The 18287-nt window shown below is 51.1% G+C and overlaps 5 protein-coding genes across 5 annotated transcripts; 1 reads left to right on the plus strand and 4 right to left on the minus strand.

Moving 5' to 3' along the window:
* Positions 1-1974: 1974 nt before the first annotated feature.
* Positions 1975-3462, plus strand: ALT_4088 (universal stress protein; the record flags this gene model as incomplete). The annotated part of the gene is made up of 3 exons (XM_033556650.2): positions 1975-2228; positions 2301-2691; positions 2749-3462. The coding sequence occupies 3 exons, from the start codon at positions 1975-1977 to the stop codon at positions 3460-3462; spliced, it is 1359 nt and encodes a 452-aa protein (XP_033412541.2).
* Positions 3463-4832: 1370 nt separating this feature from the next.
* Positions 4833-9696, minus strand: ALT_4089 (putative eukaryotic translation initiation factor subunit eIF-4F; the record flags this gene model as incomplete). Its single annotated transcript, XM_089599683.1, has 5 exons — positions 4833-4971; positions 5024-5403; positions 5466-5549; positions 5607-8921; positions 9034-9696. 5 exons carry the CDS (start codon positions 9694-9696, stop codon positions 4833-4835), a joined length of 4581 nt encoding a protein of 1526 aa, XP_089456021.1.
* Positions 9697-11522: 1826 nt separating this feature from the next.
* On the minus strand, positions 11523-12048 carry ALT_4090 (uncharacterized protein; the record flags this gene model as incomplete). Its single annotated transcript, XM_033556648.2, has 2 exons — positions 11523-11713; positions 11769-12048. The coding sequence occupies 2 exons, from the start codon at positions 12046-12048 to the stop codon at positions 11523-11525; spliced, it is 471 nt and encodes a 156-aa protein (XP_033412539.2).
* A 335-nt stretch (positions 12049-12383) lies between these two features.
* Positions 12384-13548, minus strand: ALT_4091 (HVA22/TB2/DP1 family protein; the record flags this gene model as incomplete). Its single annotated transcript, XM_033556647.1, has 3 exons — positions 12384-13191; positions 13250-13399; positions 13520-13548. 3 exons carry the CDS (start codon positions 13546-13548, stop codon positions 12384-12386), a joined length of 987 nt encoding a protein of 328 aa, XP_033412538.1.
* A 1155-nt stretch (positions 13549-14703) lies between these two features.
* Positions 14704-16758, minus strand: ALT_4092 (potassium transporter; the record flags this gene model as incomplete). Its single annotated transcript, XM_033556646.2, has 2 exons — positions 14704-15447; positions 15508-16758. 2 exons carry the CDS (start codon positions 16756-16758, stop codon positions 14704-14706), a joined length of 1995 nt encoding a protein of 664 aa, XP_033412537.2.
* Between the last annotated feature and the right edge of the window lie 1529 nt (positions 16759-18287).

An 18287-nucleotide genomic window follows, 5' to 3' on the forward strand; every position in this document is an offset into this window, starting at 1 on the left:
TACGTCTTGTTTCGATTGATTGTTTCTCCACCAGTATATATTCTCGTGATACCCTTTTGTCTGATTCGGGCATTTATTTTCTGGCGCTTGCATACGCTATGCAGGCACGGCGTTTTTTGGACTAGTTTCAGCTATCGACTTGATGCATCTATGGGCGTCTAGATTTTTGTTAGTGTGTCCACTGTTTGGGCACCATTGATGATTCTCTACTCTTACGAAGGCATGTATGGAGCCCCTATTGTCGGGCATGCATGATGGGATGGCCTTGGGTATATGGCCAATCTTATATATATATGATGATCTAAAGATCAAGAAATGAACAAATTCTTGAAAATATCCGTCCTCCCCCTTTTTTCCTCAGTAGCACAGTTACTTACTGGATGATCGTCTGAATTCTGAAGACACCCCATCCAGTTGTTGTTCGCATTGGGGCTCCTGGCCAGTTAGTCTGGTCCTTTAGCGACCGACTATTTGCTGACTAGTAAGTTTAAATTCTCCTCAGGCGTAGACAGAAACTCTTCACTTCAGACGCAAAGTATCTAAGGCAAATAGCTCAAGCTCCTTGACGATCAGGTACCTTGCTGCCCTAGACCAGCGTCCGCATGTGACTGTCGATCTTCAATAGTCACCTCTGGCGCTGCCGCTCTAAGCCACTAATGACTACAAGAGGGGTACACAGCCTACTCTGTAGTCAATAGACAATCCATAGTTACCCTTTAGAAACGGGTATCTTCTTGATGGATCTTAGAAGAACTTTCTAAATGTTACTAAGTAAATGTCCGTAGAAGCCAGATCCATTTTACTCCCCATCATGGCCATCGTTGAAAGAGAACGGGTCTTCGCTCTTCAGGATACTGGTGGGGTGTGGATCGGATAGTGACGCCTGATACCCGAGTATGACTCTAACATCAACTCTAGACTAGTCCATCAACGGAGTTAGGACTCCGGAAGTTTTTCTCTTGGGGTCTGTCTCACGTCTAAATTCAAAGATGAATTTATTTCCGATAATCCCGAATTTCTTCCTTGAAACACTGGGATTCCGCAAGTTTGTTATTTACTCTGTTGGGTGTAGTCTGCAGTCGGATTCAAGTTTAGTTTCCGTGAGTCATGTAGAGGCAGCTGACGGCTTCAAATTAACCCCTCATTTGCGAGGGAAAAGCTGCCTTGATGTCTATGAGTTAAGTGCCGAGTAGCCGTCCTGCAGTTGAAGGCTGAAGAGGGGATGTCATTGGAGTTATGCAGGTCTGACAGGATGGGGTTTGTGTCTCGAATCAACAAGAGGCTTATGCGCTGTGACTTTGGAAAGTCTGTGCTGTATCCGTACTCCATAGATAGTCAGTGCTGGCATAGATGTGCATATCGCAATGGCTTCAGATCCAGTCTGTGATAGACTGATAATACCAGGGTATTATTAGGGGACCACACCACTCACCGCCTTTATCTGCCCCTCTTGGGCTTCTCCTGTTCTCACCTTCCTCTCTGCATCCGGAAGTCAAGAGCTCACTTTCCTCTTCATTCGTCCTCATAGCCAGCCAAATTCATTCGTTTGCTGAATTCCTTCAACAGTTCAATCGCTGCAGCCGTCTTCGAGCTCTGCCCAAACTAAACAAACCCCGTCTGCCTGGGGTCTTCCCACCACACCCGTTCTAAACCATGATCGGCATTTTCCGCATCACACCACTGGCAGACGAACTTCAGGAGCTTCATGGAGGCTGAGCTGCTAGACAAATAGATTGAACCCTTGGTCGTCTCCATCTCCAACAAAATTGTCTGAATACTGAGTAAGACTCGTCTTGGTCGAAGTCTACAATTCCTTAATTCACCTCGTTTGGAGAATTCCCCTCTCCGCATCTGCATTCCAAAGCCGGGACCAAACGCCCTCTCACGTGCGCTTTGGATCGCACTCCTCTTCTTCTTCTGTCTCCACGAAGGACAAACTACCGGTGTATCCATCGTATCCCATATACCGACGAAATGCGGTCCTCCGTCTCCCCACGACATTCGTTCGACGACACTGGACGCGAGTCACCCCAGCCAAGGTGCGTATCCCCTGGGGGCGATAGTCCGCGGCGCAAGTCCATCCAGTTCAATATCGGTGGAGTCGAAACGCAGTCCCCTGTCCGTCGGTCTTCAAGCGTCAAAGTCCAGAAACGATCGCAGATCGAGGTGCCGGAGAAGGATCAGAAAAGTGGCTCTGTTAGTCGAGGCCTTTCTCCGCCTCCGCCGCGGTACGTCCGGAGCTTTTGTTGCGCTTGCGCTGCTGTTGCGACGCTGCTAACAAGCTGAAATTGTTTGCTTAGAACCTACGAGCGCGGTGTCTCCTTCGACACATTCGATAATCCCGACGCGGCAGACTTCTCGTTGACTTTGAACTACAAACATAAAGGCTATCAGTGTACTCGTCGCAGTAGGACTTTCCTCTGTGGCACTGATCAGAATGATTACTCCGATTTTGCCCTGGAGTGGCTGATCGATGAGTTGGTCGACGATGGCGATGAGATCGTCTGTCTGCGAGCCGTTGAAAAAGATTCCGGTCTCGCGAGCGATGCGGAGATCGAGGCTGGAAAGTACAGGAAGGAAGCCGAGAGGCTGTTCGAGCAGGTCATACAGAAGAACAGCCAGGACGAAAAGGCCATCAGCTTGGTTCTAGAATTGGCGGTTGGTAGGGTTCAAGACATTATTCAGCGAATGGTATGTTAACCTTTGTCCAGACTAGGATATGTATTGAAGTATACTGACACTATAAAGATCAGGATCTACGAGCCTGCGCTGTTGATCGTGGGAACGCGTGGCCGTAAACTCGGAGGTGTGCAAGGCTTGCTGCCAGGTTCTGTCTCCAAGTATTGCTTGCAGCAGTCGCCAATTCCCGTCATTGTCGTCCGCCCCACCACCAAACGAGAAAAGAAAAAGAAAAAGCGGCAAGCAGACCCTACCAGACGCAGCTACAATCAGATCCTTGAGCAGAGTTTGCGTCGGGGTAGCCGCATCTTTGATGCTAGTTCAAGCACCGACAGCAACATCTCTAGACTGCCCGACGAAGAGGCCGCGGTTGCGGCAGCTTTGGGTCTCCCTGCCTCATATACCAATTCTCGGAGCTCACCTTCCATGTCGGAGAGAAGCAGTGCCAGTCAGGAGGAGCCAGTGTCGCCAAATTGGGGCTCTTTGAGCGTCACTGCCAAAAATCGCCTTGCGGAGAGCGCAGAGACAACGGAAGACGAAGGCGCCTCGGATGATGAGATTTCTGCTTCCCGGTCCGGTCAGCACATCGAGGATGTGTCGCCCAAGCACAAGGCTGCGGATGACAGTCAAGCTGTTTCCAATGACGGCGACATATCACCGGACAGCGGTACACAGACCACAACGATGACTCCTCCACCTCTCGAATCCCTAAAGGTCAATATTCCAGTTATTGTCACTGAGGATATTTCGACGTATCAGAAAGATGAAGGCAAGGGTGAATGATTCCACAACTGTGGACCCAGTCTTGCAGCCCATCTCATCCATCTACCAGCGTACATCGCTACGGCATTCCTATACCATTAGTCGTCCTGCAGGTGGGGCTGATCCGCCTCTTATCACCTTGATTGAATGCTCACATTCTGCTTATCCCTCAGTATGAGCAATTACCAATTAGATCAACTGGTACCTCACGATGTCATGATCACTCCGCTCTGTTTTTATATGAAGCCTTGCCTCACATTTGTTGCGTGTGCTTTGTCAGGCTACCTGGTCGAAAAAGAAGATAAAACAGTTACCAGTCTGATGCATCTCATAGCTAGACTTACATGTATGAGTTAGATTCAGTTACAATGTGAATGGACTCAACCTAGATCAGATGAAATCATCGTCCAAGTCCAAGCACTGAAGAAGATAGGAAGGCACTATATCTCCAACCAATTTCATTCAGGTATGAACGATACAGTCTCGAGGGAAGCAGTTCCAATCCGCAGTGCAAACATAGCCCCGTTTATCAGCCTAGCAAGTAGTCGCCCAATCTTCCAGTAAGTCCAGACAATAATAGGACAATACAGACCTATGGCAAGGCGATTTCCATTTAAGGCAGACAGCGACAGCCATTGAAGAGTTATGTTATATTGAGACATAGGCATAGACATGAAGCTTGCAACGTCGATCTGATAGATAGATACCAAGACGGGGCGAAAGAGGAAACTTTTCTAACGGCATTTTGTCTAGAACGAAACAGACAGCGAAGCGGAGGCAGACAGACAGACAGACAGACGGCATACACCAAGCCAGTGTAGATGCAAATGCGGCGTAAAAAAATCAGAGCAAGAGAGAAACGAGAAGAAAATGCACACATGTCAGTCAGCTACAGTATTCTCGCATGACTGGGGAGCAATAGCGAAGCAAAGCAAGCGGAATCTTCAAGGATCTGACGGAGGCGTTCCAAAGTTCATGTCTGCCAGAGGGCAGACCGTTTTGAGTCCTCTGGGTATTGAGAATGCAAAAGAAAAGATAAAAAAGGGATGCGAAGAGGAAGATCGAGATGGAAACACCTCATATCGGCCTGACTCGCCAGATGGCTCTTCCTCTCTGGTGAACTTCCCCCACCTCCATTACGGCTCGGAACACATTGTACACAATAATGCATTGTCCCGTCGGCGACCACTATCCTACCCTTGTCGTTTGTAACGACAGAGTATCCGAGCGACCGATCGAGTCAAAATCATAGACGAGAAGATTAAAATGAAGAATGCTCAAACGGCATAGTTGGCATGGCATGACTAAGAAGAACGGGAGATAGAAAGGGGGAACCACATGATCTTTCCAGAAGAAACGAAAATTTTTCATCATTATCATTGCCATAGAATCTATGATGCTTCCTCGCCGGTGGTCGATGGGGCCTTGGAAGGACGGCGCTCAACGGCAGGTTGAGACTTGGTTAGCAAAGGTGAGGTAGGGTTCGAGGGAGGTGAGGTGGCCATGTTGTCATCCAAGCTAGCGAGAGCACTGCAGCCAGGGTTAGTGAAAACGAGCAAAAGGTGTCTGCGTTGAATCTTACCTGAACGCATTCATCGATGATGCGGCCTCCTTATCTTCCTTCTTTCCGGCAGTAGGGGTTCCGGAACGGCTGCTGGCTGCGCTATCATCGCTGCCACGAACCAAGTTGCCTCCAGGGCCAAGGTTCTTGCGGCCGCTGCTGCTGCGAGACCCAAGCATGCTAGATGGGCCAAAGGACATGGGCTGGTTGGTGTTACGTGTCGTCCGCAGACGGCGGAGATCATCGCTTCCAACCTTGCTGGATGCGTAGTCGGGAGGAGGGGCCTGGTTTCCGTAACTAGAGAAGCTGCGAGCATCGCCGCGGCCCATTGGTGGACGGTTGCCACGGTTGGCTTGCTGCCGGAGACGCTCCATCTCGGCCTCTTGCTGAGCACGAGCGGCCTTAAGAATCAGGGGTTAGCCGAATGTCACAATGTGTCTTTTAGAAGTGAGCGAACACATACCTCCTCGCGAATCTGCTGGATGGTCTTAGGACCCTTATCGGCATCCTTTGATTGCCAACGAGCATTGCGCAGATCAACAATATCCTGTAAATAGGTCAGACTAATTCCCAAAGCTACATGTCCGGAGGGAGATAAACTTACCATCAGCATGAATCTCAATCGGCTTGGCAGGCCTGGAATCTCCATCATCATGTTGATGCGAGCAAAGTAGGCATCCATGAAGGTGTGACCTCTCTCCGAGGCATCGAGGCTGGCACCGATGGTGCGCAGGAGACTAGTCAAACTCTCGACCTCTGCCTCCTCAGGCATACCCTCGTAGTCGACCAGCTTCTTCACACACTCGTGCATGATACGCTCGGTCAACATGCCCAGCTTGTACAGTTCACCAATGAACTTGACGAGACCAAGACCACGACGCTTGGCGGCAGCGGCGGCATAGTACTCGTCTGACAGCATGGCGGCCTCTTCTGTAGTACCTTCCGGCTTGGGAGGAAGGTTGACCTTCCAACCACGCTCGAACTCTTCCTGGCATCGGTTGAGGAGGTACTTGCGGAACAGACTGCCACCAGTGACGACATTGCCGTTCTTGTCACGGATATTCTCATCCTTGATCTCAGGGCTCATGCTCTCAAGCATACGCTTGCAGAATTTGGCATAGATTGATGCCCAGTGAGCTTCGTCGGTGGCCTTCTCGAAGGTGAGCTGGATGACCTGGCGCAGAGTACGTCCGTCGGATTCATCCTTGGACTGCGATACAATCTCCAGGATCTGACCGGAGATACGGTCGAAATTCTCAGGGGTCATCTTGTTGAGAGCAGCCTTGACCTTACGCTGCACGACATCCGGAGGCAGATGACCGCCAGGAGTGGGGCCGGCGGCGGCGGCGGCGGGCTGAACGATGCTACGAGGCTTCCAACCCGTTGTGGAGACCTGGAGCGCCTTGACTTCCTTGCCAGCGGTGAGAGGCATGGACTTGGCCATCTCCTCCTCCTTCTTGGCGGACTGCTTCTCGCGCTTGCTGCCGGTCCGTGTGTTGGAACGGCTGCCACCACCACGGGGAGTTCCCGGTCCAATACCCATATTGGAGCCGGCACGGCTGATGGAAGGAGCTCCCATGCCCACAGGAGGACGGCCGAACTGGCCAAACGGCATAGCGGGACTGCGAGCATTAGAAGCAGCGAAGCGTTGCTCAGAGGTGGTTCTGGCCGCGGGCTGTCCGAAGGAGCCCATATTGAAAGGCTGGGCCACACCGCCGCGAGAAGGATTGCGTGCACCCATAGGCGTACGGGCGGACTGAGGACGCGATGTGTCGCTCTCGCCCACGGTCTCACGAACCCGGGCATCCCAGTCAATGGACGGCTTCTCCTTGAAGACACTCTGGAACTGAAGCAAGAATTCCTTGTTGTAGTGGAACTTGCGGTCCGCAGGAGCATTGGCATTGAGGGCCGGGTTGGGAGAGACGATAGAGGGCGGGTAATTGATCTTGCTCAAGTCGTCGACGAAGCGAGCCGATTGAAGCGACTTCATGGCAGCGCTGGGCTGGGGAGGCTCAACTGCCTTGGTGGTCTCCAGCTTCAGAGCAGCAGGCTTCTCCCGCTTCTGGGCACTGGCAGGCTTGCCAGGAGGTCCCATGGAGATGTCGGAGACGGGAGTGGCGGTGCCGCTGCCGGCAGGCGTGCTGTCCTCTGTAGCGGCTATTTCGCCCTTCTTGAGCGCAGCAAACAGCTCCTTGTTGGAGGTCTCTGCGGCAGCCTCACGCTTCCGCTGACGCTCCTCCTCGAGAGCTTCGGCCTCGGCCTCGGCTTGTTTCATGTTCGCTTCGTAGGCCTCGCGCTCCTCCTTCTCCTTACGCTCCCTCTCCTCCTTTTCGGCCTGCTTCTTGGCGTAATAGGCAGCTTCTGCGGCAGCTTCCTTGGCTTCGATCTCGGCCAGCTCGCGCTCGATGGCCTCGTAGTCGATCTCATCATCATCACCAGCAGGGGCGGGTTCCTCCTTCTTGGGCTCTTCGGCAGCGGGCTTGGCCTCGTCTGCCTTGTCCTTCAGGCTAAGCTCCTCCAGCTTCTCGCGTGCCGCCTCCTCATCGGCAGCTTTTTTCTTGGCGGCCTCCTCTTCTTCCTCCTGTCTCTTCTTCTGAGCAGCTTCCTCTTCCTCCTTCTTCTTGCGAGCCGCTTCCTCTTCTTCCTCTTGTTTCTTCTTCCGAGCGGCTGCTTCCTCTTCTTCCTTGCGACGTTGCTCTGCTTCGTCCTGTTCAATCTTCTGACGTACCGCCTCTCTCAACTCCTTCTTCTTCTCCTCGTCCGTCTTGGCCTTGGATTCGGTCCGGTTGTGATCAGCGCCACTGGCGGTGCGAGGCGGGGGCGTAGCGGTCGGGGTTGAGATCTTCACAGGAGAAGGAGTCGCACGGGCGGGGGAGGCCGGTGCCTTCTCGAAGGTCTTGACCACACCACTACCGGGGTCCTTGATGACAATGGGGCTCCGCTTGGTGGGAGGAATGACAAACTGAGGCTTAGGCGGCGCGGGGCTGTTGGAGGATCTGCTGGCCGTGTGAGTGTGGCTGGCCGCCGGAGCGCCTGCGGGAGGCTGGCCCTGGCCCAGGCTGGAGCCTGGACGGTCGTTCGACACCTGAGACGGCGTGCGAGACAGGGGAGCGGTCTGAGGAGGAGGCTGAACCGGGTACTGGTTCTGCATGTAGGGCGCCTGCGGGTTATACGGCATGCCAGGCCGTGGCTGTGGCGAAGGGGGAGTCATGTACTGCATCTGCTGCATGCCATAGGCGGGATTGTAATAAGCGTAGTTAGGGTCATAGGGATAAGCCTGGGGGGTTTTCATTAGCGTCAGATAATGTTCAAACTGACCGCTTTCCGGCGCGAGATTTGGAGGGGGGAGATGGAGAGGGGGAGGGGAAGTATGTGCAAGAGGGAGGCTTGTGGAGGAAGACGAAGAGAAACGACGGGATCCTTGTCGTCTCTTCGGAAATGGGCCACGACGGGGGGGTTTGTAAACAGAGGGGTGGTGTCTCACTGTTTGCGGGGCCATATGTTGTCCGTAGGCGGCGTAGGGCTGAGGAGGCATCTGGGGATGGGCCATCGGGACCTGGTTCATTTGAGGTGTAGCAGGATGCGCGGTCGCCAGAGCCGGGCTGCGCTGGTGTGGCGAGTTGGGGAAGGGCGCCAGAGGCCGTCCCTGGTTCGGAGCGTGGAACTGGGGGCCCATGTTGGGACCACCCCGGGGCTGGTTGGGAGACCGGAAGCTGGGACCAGGAGAGTAGGGCATCTGTCCTTGGTAACCGGACTGCGAATATCCGCGACCGCGTCCACCCTGGTGAGGGTAACCGCCGCGTCCAGGACCACTTCCCATATGGTTGCTCATATCACTGTGCGTGGACTGGGAGGATTCGCGACGGAGATGGGTCGACTGAGAGCCAGGGCCAAGGGGAGCTTGAGGACCGGAGCGCATCTGCGAGGAGAATAAAGTAAGCACAAACTCTTTGCATCACATTTAACAGATACACCGCAGGGATGCGTCCTTTTGCTTTTTCGATCTGCGTCAAAAGAATGCCATGACTTACGTTCGCATCGCCCGCATCTCCAAAACTTCCAAAGTTGGGCACATTTCCCTGAGACTGGTAGGACGATGGCGGCGGCCGACCACCGCTCGAGGCAGGCTGCGGGATAGGCGAAGGGGAAGTCTGAGGAGACGTAACACGGGGGTTCATCGACGGGGAAACACTCAAGCCCGACTGAGGCTGGGTCGCCAGAACGGCAGGGTTTCCCATGTTGGGAGAGCTCTGCGAGTTGGCGAAACCGAACTGGAGGCTATTGGGACGACTGGCAGGGCCACCGTTGGGGATGAAGCCAGAGGTACCGGCCGAGGTGATGGTCACCGAGGGCTTTCTCGAGTGGTCGCCTTGCGAGGCGGAGGCCGGGGCGCCATTGACGATGGTGACGCCGGGGGACTGGGAAGGTTGTTGCATGGGTTTGCCGCTCACAGGAGATACTGAGGTCGACTTCCCATGTTGCGAAGAGCCACCCACGGTGACGGGAGCGGCGGTCGAGTCCGTCGCGGACTTCTTGGTGGCGCTGGCGTAGGACCTGGCGGCCGTTGAGGTAGGAGCAGGCAAGGGTGAAGTCTTCCCACTGAGCGACGGGGAAGGCGAGTGCGACGAAGCGGCCTGAGTCGAGGTGCTCTGTCCTTGAGGTTGAAGGCCTGACTTTTGAGGGATCGAGGTCATTAGACAGGTTAATGGGAGAAAGGAAAGTTTTCCTAAATGCGCTTTTTATTTTGTGTGTGCGTGTTGGGTATTCGTGTGATGTCAAGTTGTGGGAAGCAGAATCGGAACGCGCTCCAGATTCCGCATTAAAAGAAGCAAGAATACTTCTAGAGGACTAACACTACTAGCGAAATAGTAGTATTATTTTTTATTCTTTCTCAAACTCCCACACTGAACCGAGAGGTCGTCCGGTGGAAGGGAAAGGGAGATGGGGGGAGGTAAGAGTAGGTAGGTGAGAAAGGTGAGTAGTACACTGCCACCGGAAAAAAAAAATAGGCAGGACAAAGAAAAAAGGGAAAAGAAAAAGACGTCGTTGGACTACGACGAGTTGGGATATGGGGTAAGGAGGAAGGAAGAAAGAAAGGGAGAAAACCCAACCTACGATAACTCGGTATCTACCTTTCTAGATCGCTAATAATAATATTTAACTACGCGCACAAGACACAAGAGGGGGTTACTCTCCCTGTTCGGGTGCTTTACTACGCCTGTCTGTGTCGCTGTCTGCTGTCTATTTTTTCTCCCTTCGCCTTCAGTTCAGTGCGGCGAGCACAAAAAAAATTTGAAAGGCAAGGAAAAAAAAAAAAAAAGGTGAAGCGCCTAGGCGGAACACAAACGAGCCTGACAATTTCCAACAAAACAATCACCACCTTCGTCAACGACAACTTTCTTTGTTTTATTCTACTCGATTACTTGGTATTTTTCTTCTCTAAAAATGATCAAATCTTCTCATCCAAAATGAATGTGGCCAAAAGAAACAAGGTAACGAAAAAGAGAGCTGTTATCCATGGTGGATAAAACCGACGGAACCCTCCCTAGGTTAAGTTCCTACTTTACCCTTTCGGGACGGGGTGAGGATGTCAGTGCCATTGCTGACTGGCCACGTCTTCGGGTTGCGGCGGCGAAAACAATCTACCTTAGGTACGGGAAACGAATAAGCAATCAGCAATCGAATAATACCTTACCCAGCTGAAGGCAAGTAAGGTGATGGACACTCCGTACTAACATCAAGTATGACCAGAAGGTATCTAACTGAGTATCTAGCCACATATCTGCCATTCTGTCCGACTCTTCATCAGGCGCAGAGACACATCAGCAAGTGACTCACCGCAAGACAAATGATGCCTAAGATTAGACTATGACCGGCAGAATTTCCATAGTGTTCTTCCAGTCATAAAACAAGGCAAGTCAAGATGAGATCATTAGCGCCTTAACGATTGATACCTGAGGCATCTTTGCCACCACTATCCTCAACATTATGCATCTTGTGATGAAATTAACAGAGAAAGTGGCTAAGGTATTGATAAAACTCGGAAATCATACATGTCTACCCAACTAGCTACGGCTTCTGCTGAGGAACAGTATGTTCAGGTAAATGTGTCAATAGTGCCATATCGCATGATGGTCACACCCGTACCTTCCTTGCATTCCGCATGTCGATTGGCAATGGCGGATCATCTTCATCCTCCCATGAGTTTCTAGAAAAGTACTCAAATTGCCTTTTGATACGCTTGAATTTCAACCCACGTACAGGACATACTCCCAAGGTTCCTGTATCATAGTATAGAAGTACCTGAGCATAGAACGCAGACATCCATACCACTACATCCACATCTTTATTTATTTGTCTGGTTGGTCCGGAAACCAGCTCCTCCTACCGAGTAGATCCACCCAAACCAATCTATCCTCCTGGGAAAGAACCTGATACCTAGCTAGATATTAGGATGTAGATACCTGCCAACCATGTGCCAATACATGAACATGATCTTTGCTCCACACACTATACCCCCTCATCCTGCCAAAGTCCCATTCGCCTTCCCCAAAGCCATCTGCACCCCCGTAGCTACACCCACTACCCCCCGAAGAGCAGTGTTCAAAACACCCAATCCATAGCCACCCATCGCCGCGCTTTGGAAGTGTGCAAAGGCCCCTCCTGCCACCGGGTTGCCAAACGAGGCTTGATACCACGCGGCTAGAGAATCTAGATACGAGGTTAAACATCGGCTCTCGAACAAAGACGAGGAGAGAGTACATACGAGCAATAGGACCCAGAGATCCAAATCCTGTGAGGTATAGAATGGGCGAGATAACTGCCTCAGGGAAAGCGAAGAGACAGATCGAAGCGAGACGGAGTGGTTCCTGAGTGATGTAGGCTGTGATCTCCCTGCGAAGATCATGAAGCCCGAGAGCAGTTAGACATGGGATGCTGTGCTTTGCGAGCTCGACGAGCGTTCCTGTTGTGTTGGAAATAGTGTCGACGCTCGGAGTGAGATATACTGCGACGTGATGCAGCCTTTCAAGCGCCTGAGAGTACATCGTTCCTGTTTTTGTGGGTGTCGATGACAACTAAGATCTAGAAGAGGGCGTTCGAAGAACCGAGTCTCATGCTTTGTCGCTGGGATTCCTGGTTAATATCGACGGTAGAAGACTATGTGCTGTTGATGAAGATGGATACTTAAGAAGCCGTTTGCTGCGGCGCTGTTACTTCAGCGCTTAGTATGGCAATCAACCACCGCAAAATACTGCGGCAAGGCATATTCAACTGATTTGATCACAATTCATTGTCTTTCATGCTACGAGTCTATATATCCCCTGGCCAGTCTATTTAGAGATTATACTCAGCATGACGTCATCACTCAGTGACAACGAGTCTAATGGTGGGATCCCCTGGGCCGCGGAACGTCGTCAGCTGCGCGTGGAATAGCCTCGACGCCAGAGGAAGCAGCCGGCTCTCCGCTGCCAAACCATCCCGACGTCCATCGGCCGCTGGACGATCTTTGCGGTCTCGCCGGAGATCGATCACGAACGTCTTCTGGGTTGATATGGTCAAACGAGTTGTCACTGCGATTCTTTCTCAGAGAAGAGCCATATGCAAGGTCGTCGTCCACATCGCCACTGTCAAGGTTACTTTCTTCCTTGGCCAATGCAGCGCGCAACACCTCAATCACTTCGCGCTGCTTGGAAATGAAGCTAGCCTTGTCCTCCCGGGACATTCCAGTCAGTTCTCGCGGCAAGAGGTTCCCGCTGGCAGACAGCTCTTCAGCCCGCGCTTCATGGCTTTTACCTGCGGAAGTCAATGCTGCCACAGCGGAGCTAATCGTAGAGTACCAATCATTGGCAGGAGCTTGTTGCACTCCGCCAGCAGCGGTAGGGATGTTGAACCGAGAGAGAAGCGACTGCACATATCCAGCGGGGCCGGTTGGCGGAGGTGGAGGGGCAGGGTGTTGACCCGGCAATCTCAGAATCTTCTCTCGGATGTAATCGATGGCCTGGTAGAAGTATTGAAGCCCAAGAGCTTTGGCCTGTTCATGGAAGCGGCCAATAAACACTTCGATCTCTCGTTCGTGGTGTTCCAGGAAGGGGTCGACATAGGTCTGGTACAGGATTTTTGCGCCCTGCGTCTGAGGAAGTACGAGGTAGGAAAAGAAAAACAGCCGAAACCAGCTGTAGAACGGGATCCTACGGTATATCAGCCTTGCTTTCCTTGTGGTATTTCATCGGGAAGTGTCTTTAGTACCAGCCCAGAATGAAAATCGTCCATGATTCAGCCAACAAGATGCCCGAGAGGACCACCCAGTACATCAGCCATGGCGCCAGCTGTGACGGATCAGAGGAACGCAAAGCTTTGTAAGAGGCAAATACGGGGAAGAGAATCGTAATCACCGAGCTGGAATATGATGGTCGAAAAGCATTAGCTCGGACCTAATGATCCTACGTATTGAGGGACGAGCACAGAGATATCTGGTGCCCACATTTTCCCCGGAGATACCGGAGTCAGAGTACTTACGACATCAAGTCCGCGATGATTCCAAACATTTTGAATAAACCGATCTCCGGAAACTCTTTATAGGTGGTGGAATACAGGGATACCTTATCGCGGAAACTTCAAGGTGTTGTACTGATGAAGAATATCTTATCGTCTAACGTGAGGAGCTACCTCACAGCTCTGAGTGCGGGGTGGGAAAGCAAGAGTTCTTCACGCGACCACGGGTCAGTCAAACGGCCAGCCGCAGGGATGATGATCGACAAATGAGTCCGCCCGACAAGAATGTCCTGGGGCAATTGAAATTGGGGATGGCAAAAAGGAAGAATACAAGGGATAGAGAAGAAGAAAATGAAAATTGAAAGAGCTAAGTACGTAAGTTGTTGCCTGAGCTTTGGAGCTGGAGACCTTTACGAATGCCATAGTTAGTTAACCTAACGCTATAAGGATGTAAGCCCTATGGGTTGGTCCCATTTTGGGTGGGCTGTCGCTCCGCAGCTTTAGCCTTTACCGAATGGACATAATAACGCCACGGCCAAATCAGCATCATGAGCCCATCAACACACTGTCTATATTTGGTAGTCGAGGAGGATACCACGCAAGAGTTCTGTCTACCAGTATGAATGTCAGTCGTGATAATCTTTACAGCAACAAGGCCAAGACCTCGTTATTACTGTTTTCAGTGACCATATGGACATGCACCTGACGTCATTCATCACGATCTCTGAATCCTACTGATGAGCATCATTGACTACGAGATATTCGAAATGAGTGGGTTATACTTCGAGTAAAAACCTAATCCTGGGTTATACAGACAACGAGTTTTCAGAATAATGTTGGCGAGAGTAGTCCCTTCAGTAATAGCAAAATTAGGTACATGGTTAATTAGGCCTCTGCATGGTTTCACTGGAATACTAAAGGCTGAAGTAGTATTTAGGAGAGGGCCTCGTCGGTGGTCCGGAGACCAACATCCTACACGACATGGACCGCTTGGCCATCTTGTACTGTTTCATACATTTTTGTATGGGGAGGTACCTGTGGGATTGCTCGGAAAACCATAACCACGTGGCCCCCTAGCCTTTGAAGAATGGGCAAACCTACAATAGCACGTCCACGTAGTATGTGCTGTGTCATTCTATGCCAGTATTTAAATAGAATTCGTTTATTCCATACTTGTCCCTATTCAATCTAATGTACTAGAGGCATCTCTATGCTTGCAAAAGATGTTCCTCCTCATCGGCCCGTTCCTCTTGCCTCAGCATTGGTGGGATGCTTAAATTCGAGGCACGCCTCTTGAGCCAAGTCCCCAGCCAGCTCGATCCTTCATCCTGGTCAACTTGATGCGATTCACACGGCAGCAGAATTGCATGATCCAATGCGTGAGGGAGTCCACGATGTCTTCCACGCAACTGCATCGCGACAATGACCAACTTTGACACCCAATTAAACTGGGCACACAAGCTTGTTTCCGTCTCAGGATATCCCAAAGAAAGCCCGACAGTCCCATAGGCTGATACAATCTCGAAGAGAACAGAGAAGAGCGAGAACGCCGGGTCGTCGGCGGCTTTCTGGAGACGGCCTCCTTCCGCGATTGCAACGAGAAAGAGTCCGAGCATGACATACCAGAGATCGAATCCCAGCTGTCGCTGGATGTGCACAGCCAGCCCGATATGTTTTCCGTTCCTAGCTTCTGACTCTGAATCGGAGTCATTCTCATTCTCGTACACTCCGAGACTCCTTTCTTCATATACATTGGTTTCGCGCATGGCGATGGCGGTTGGGAAGGCAGAAATGTACATCATCACGAGGAAAGATACTTGAACGGCAGGATGGATGTCTGCGAGTGGTGCGACGGAGAACCCGGCTGTTCGCGTTGAAGCGATCTGAAACAAGCCGTTGATGAGCCAAATAAAGGTAGACGGAGACTGGCGGTCCGTTTGGTATTCAGATCTCTGCATGAAAGCGATTTAGATTAGCCTGCTTGCTCTACGCATTGAACCAATTGCACTTACAGTGGAGAGAGTGCAGAAAACAGTGAAGTCAAATCCATTGAGCAAGATCAGCACCCCTAGGAGCCTCCACGATTCTCCACTAGGAAAAAGAAGGGTGAAGCATCGGCGTGGGTGATCCAGGAGGTATTGAAGCTCCTCATTTAGGGCACTACCATAAGCCGCCAGCTTTGAGAGCAGCCATATGATCAAGCGAAGCATGCATGGGAACCCAGTATTCCCAATGACGATCAGGAAGGACATCAAAAACAAGGGGAAAGCAGCATTCTTAAACGAGACCATTGAATCCGGCGTTAGTGTGTATCCTAGATCGTTGAAAGCTGAACCAGCAGTAAATATCCCCCACCAAAAAGTATTGACACCGTTCACCGTAACGGATTGGCCAAACGCTGGCGTCAGCCATATCCACGAGACAAGAAGCAGAATCCCTAGGATGTGGAAGAATATAAAATAGCACATCAGAATCATCCGCAGCGTCTTCAGTGCTCTGTACTCGATCCCACCGAGCTGGTCCTTTTGCCTTTCGTCCCAGTCGGAATAACTCGCAGTGGATGGTTGCCACATAAGCGAAGGTAAGTAGGATATGCTGTGGCCGGCATCATTACGAGGTCTTGCCAACAAACGTCGAATTTCCGTTACAGCTTGATATGGTCCGGTACTAGTGAATGATCGTCGGTGGTGCCTTGCTTGATGTTCCACCTCGTGGAAAGTAACGTGGAGGTTAGTGGACACCGGAGCAATCTGTTTCATGACATGATATCTGGTCGAAAACAGCTTTTGGCCATTGTCGCTATCTCCGTCAAGCAAAGGTTGCGGTAGGCTTTCATGCTCTTGGAAGATGTCAGACACCACAAGGTTGGAATTCTCAAGTCCAAATTCTGTCTCTTTCGCTTTCCTCTTCCGCATCAAAGACAAGACTTTCGTTTCGTTGACTACCCGTCGAAGCCGCTTCCGAAACCAATACAGACGGATGCAGACAAGAAACGAGTTCACAAAGATGACATTGGTGACCATAGCAACGATCCACAGGATTAGCTGCTGAAGCACATTAAGCTGGTTCAAGTCGATGGGGTTTAATCCGGTTTGCGTGGCAGCACCAGATGCTAGTAGTAGAGCATCAATATAACTGACCCCTCCAATACCATAGATGGTGAAAGATGCCAGTATGGTCCAGAAAGCAATATATATATAGTGGTGGTGAAGCCGGAATGGAGATAGATCTTTGTCTTCATGGCGAGGGTCGAGTGTCCGCATTGCGATGCCCCAGACAATCTCCAAACTCTATTCCAGCAAGAAACTTCCAGCCACCTCTCCCTGGGGTTGAGAAAGCGATAGCAGAGCAAGCCATGGTGGAGAGTTATAAAGCCTCTGTAAGACATCACTCTCGTGGGAATGGCTCGTAGACGCCAACAAATACCTCATAATGCACATGTTTGAGGTTATTTTATGACCATTGAGAGCAGTGGTTGAAGCAGAGACCCAGAATTAACATTGGTCATAGCTTCAAAATATGCAGTACTCTCATATGAAATGAGGAAGATCGATCTGAAAAAAGTATAGATAGTCGAGATCTGAAGTTCATTCCCAGCAGTTCAAATGGACGAAATTAATCCCGCAAGAGGAATTAGTACAGCACAGCCACTCGCGGGTCATTGACTCAGTCACAACTTGTGAAGATTTAGAAGTCATAGGTAAATTGGTTTTTCACCCACCCAGTGTAGGAGTAGGATTTGGATCAAAGAATAGAAAGGTCCATCAAAAGACCTCAGGCTACAGGTTGACCTGGTAGTGGGGGACAGGAAGAACCGACACCTGAGGCTACGAAAACACACGCGGGCAACACTGACTGAGGCATTTCTCTCTCATCCTCTCCTCTCCTCTCCGGTCTTGTCCCATACTTGTGTTCTCTTAGCATTATTACTCCCTACAAAATCATCATACCTCTTTAATCTGTAAGAATCCTTCTCGTGTCTTTGACCTCTTCCTCTCCGATTCTCCCCGAGATGACACCCAACTCTTTCGATTAAGCCTTAGCATCCTCGCGGACAAGAGGCCCAAGACTTTCAGCCCCCCGAAGCTCTCATGCCAAGAACGCCTCTTGTCTCTTTTGGCTTTTCCACCGTGGAATAGCGGCGGAACCTGGCCGGCGCTTGTTGAAAGAGATTGCAAAAAGTCAGCAGACTTTCATTTTCTAAACTGATCAAAAGGTTCCTTGGGAACTGAGAGCAAGGGAGAGGGGCAATTCCCCCTTTACCATTCTCGTTGGCAGCTAAGATAATTTCACTGGATAGTGATGGCGACCAGTAATGGGTAGATAATCGACAATGATAATGCCATGCCATAGGAAACAAGCTATCAACTTGTTTGCTCCTTGGCTGACTTTGAACTCGTGAACTGGCTTTCTCCTCTGAGGGATTCAACATCTAAACTTCTCGTCCCGACTACTTCCGTACGTCTGTACAGATGCAAGGCCTCGAACGGTTGAGGAGAACCCGATTGATGGCACCGATTTTCGGCCATATTACCATAGACATCTAGGGTACGAGCAGTTGAGTGCGCGATTTCTGAACCTTCTGTGGATTACTTGCTGCAAAACCTTGCTCCCTTTTCTCCGAACCGGCAGTCTCGATCGATCCTTCTGATCCCCCCACGCTCACTCACACGGGAACATTGGAGCACTTAGCGTGTCTGGGCGAGACATGAACGCACGGTGTTGACGCCCACCAGAAGTAAGATGCGACATCAAACCAGTCTTGGGTAGTGTGGCTGCTACTGATGCTGAC

Source organism: Aspergillus lentulus, assembly GCF_001445615.1.
Source record: "Aspergillus lentulus DNA, contig: Alt08, strain: IFM 54703, whole genome shotgun sequence".
Classification (NCBI taxonomy): Eukaryota; Fungi; Ascomycota; class Eurotiomycetes; order Eurotiales; family Aspergillaceae; genus Aspergillus; species Aspergillus lentulus.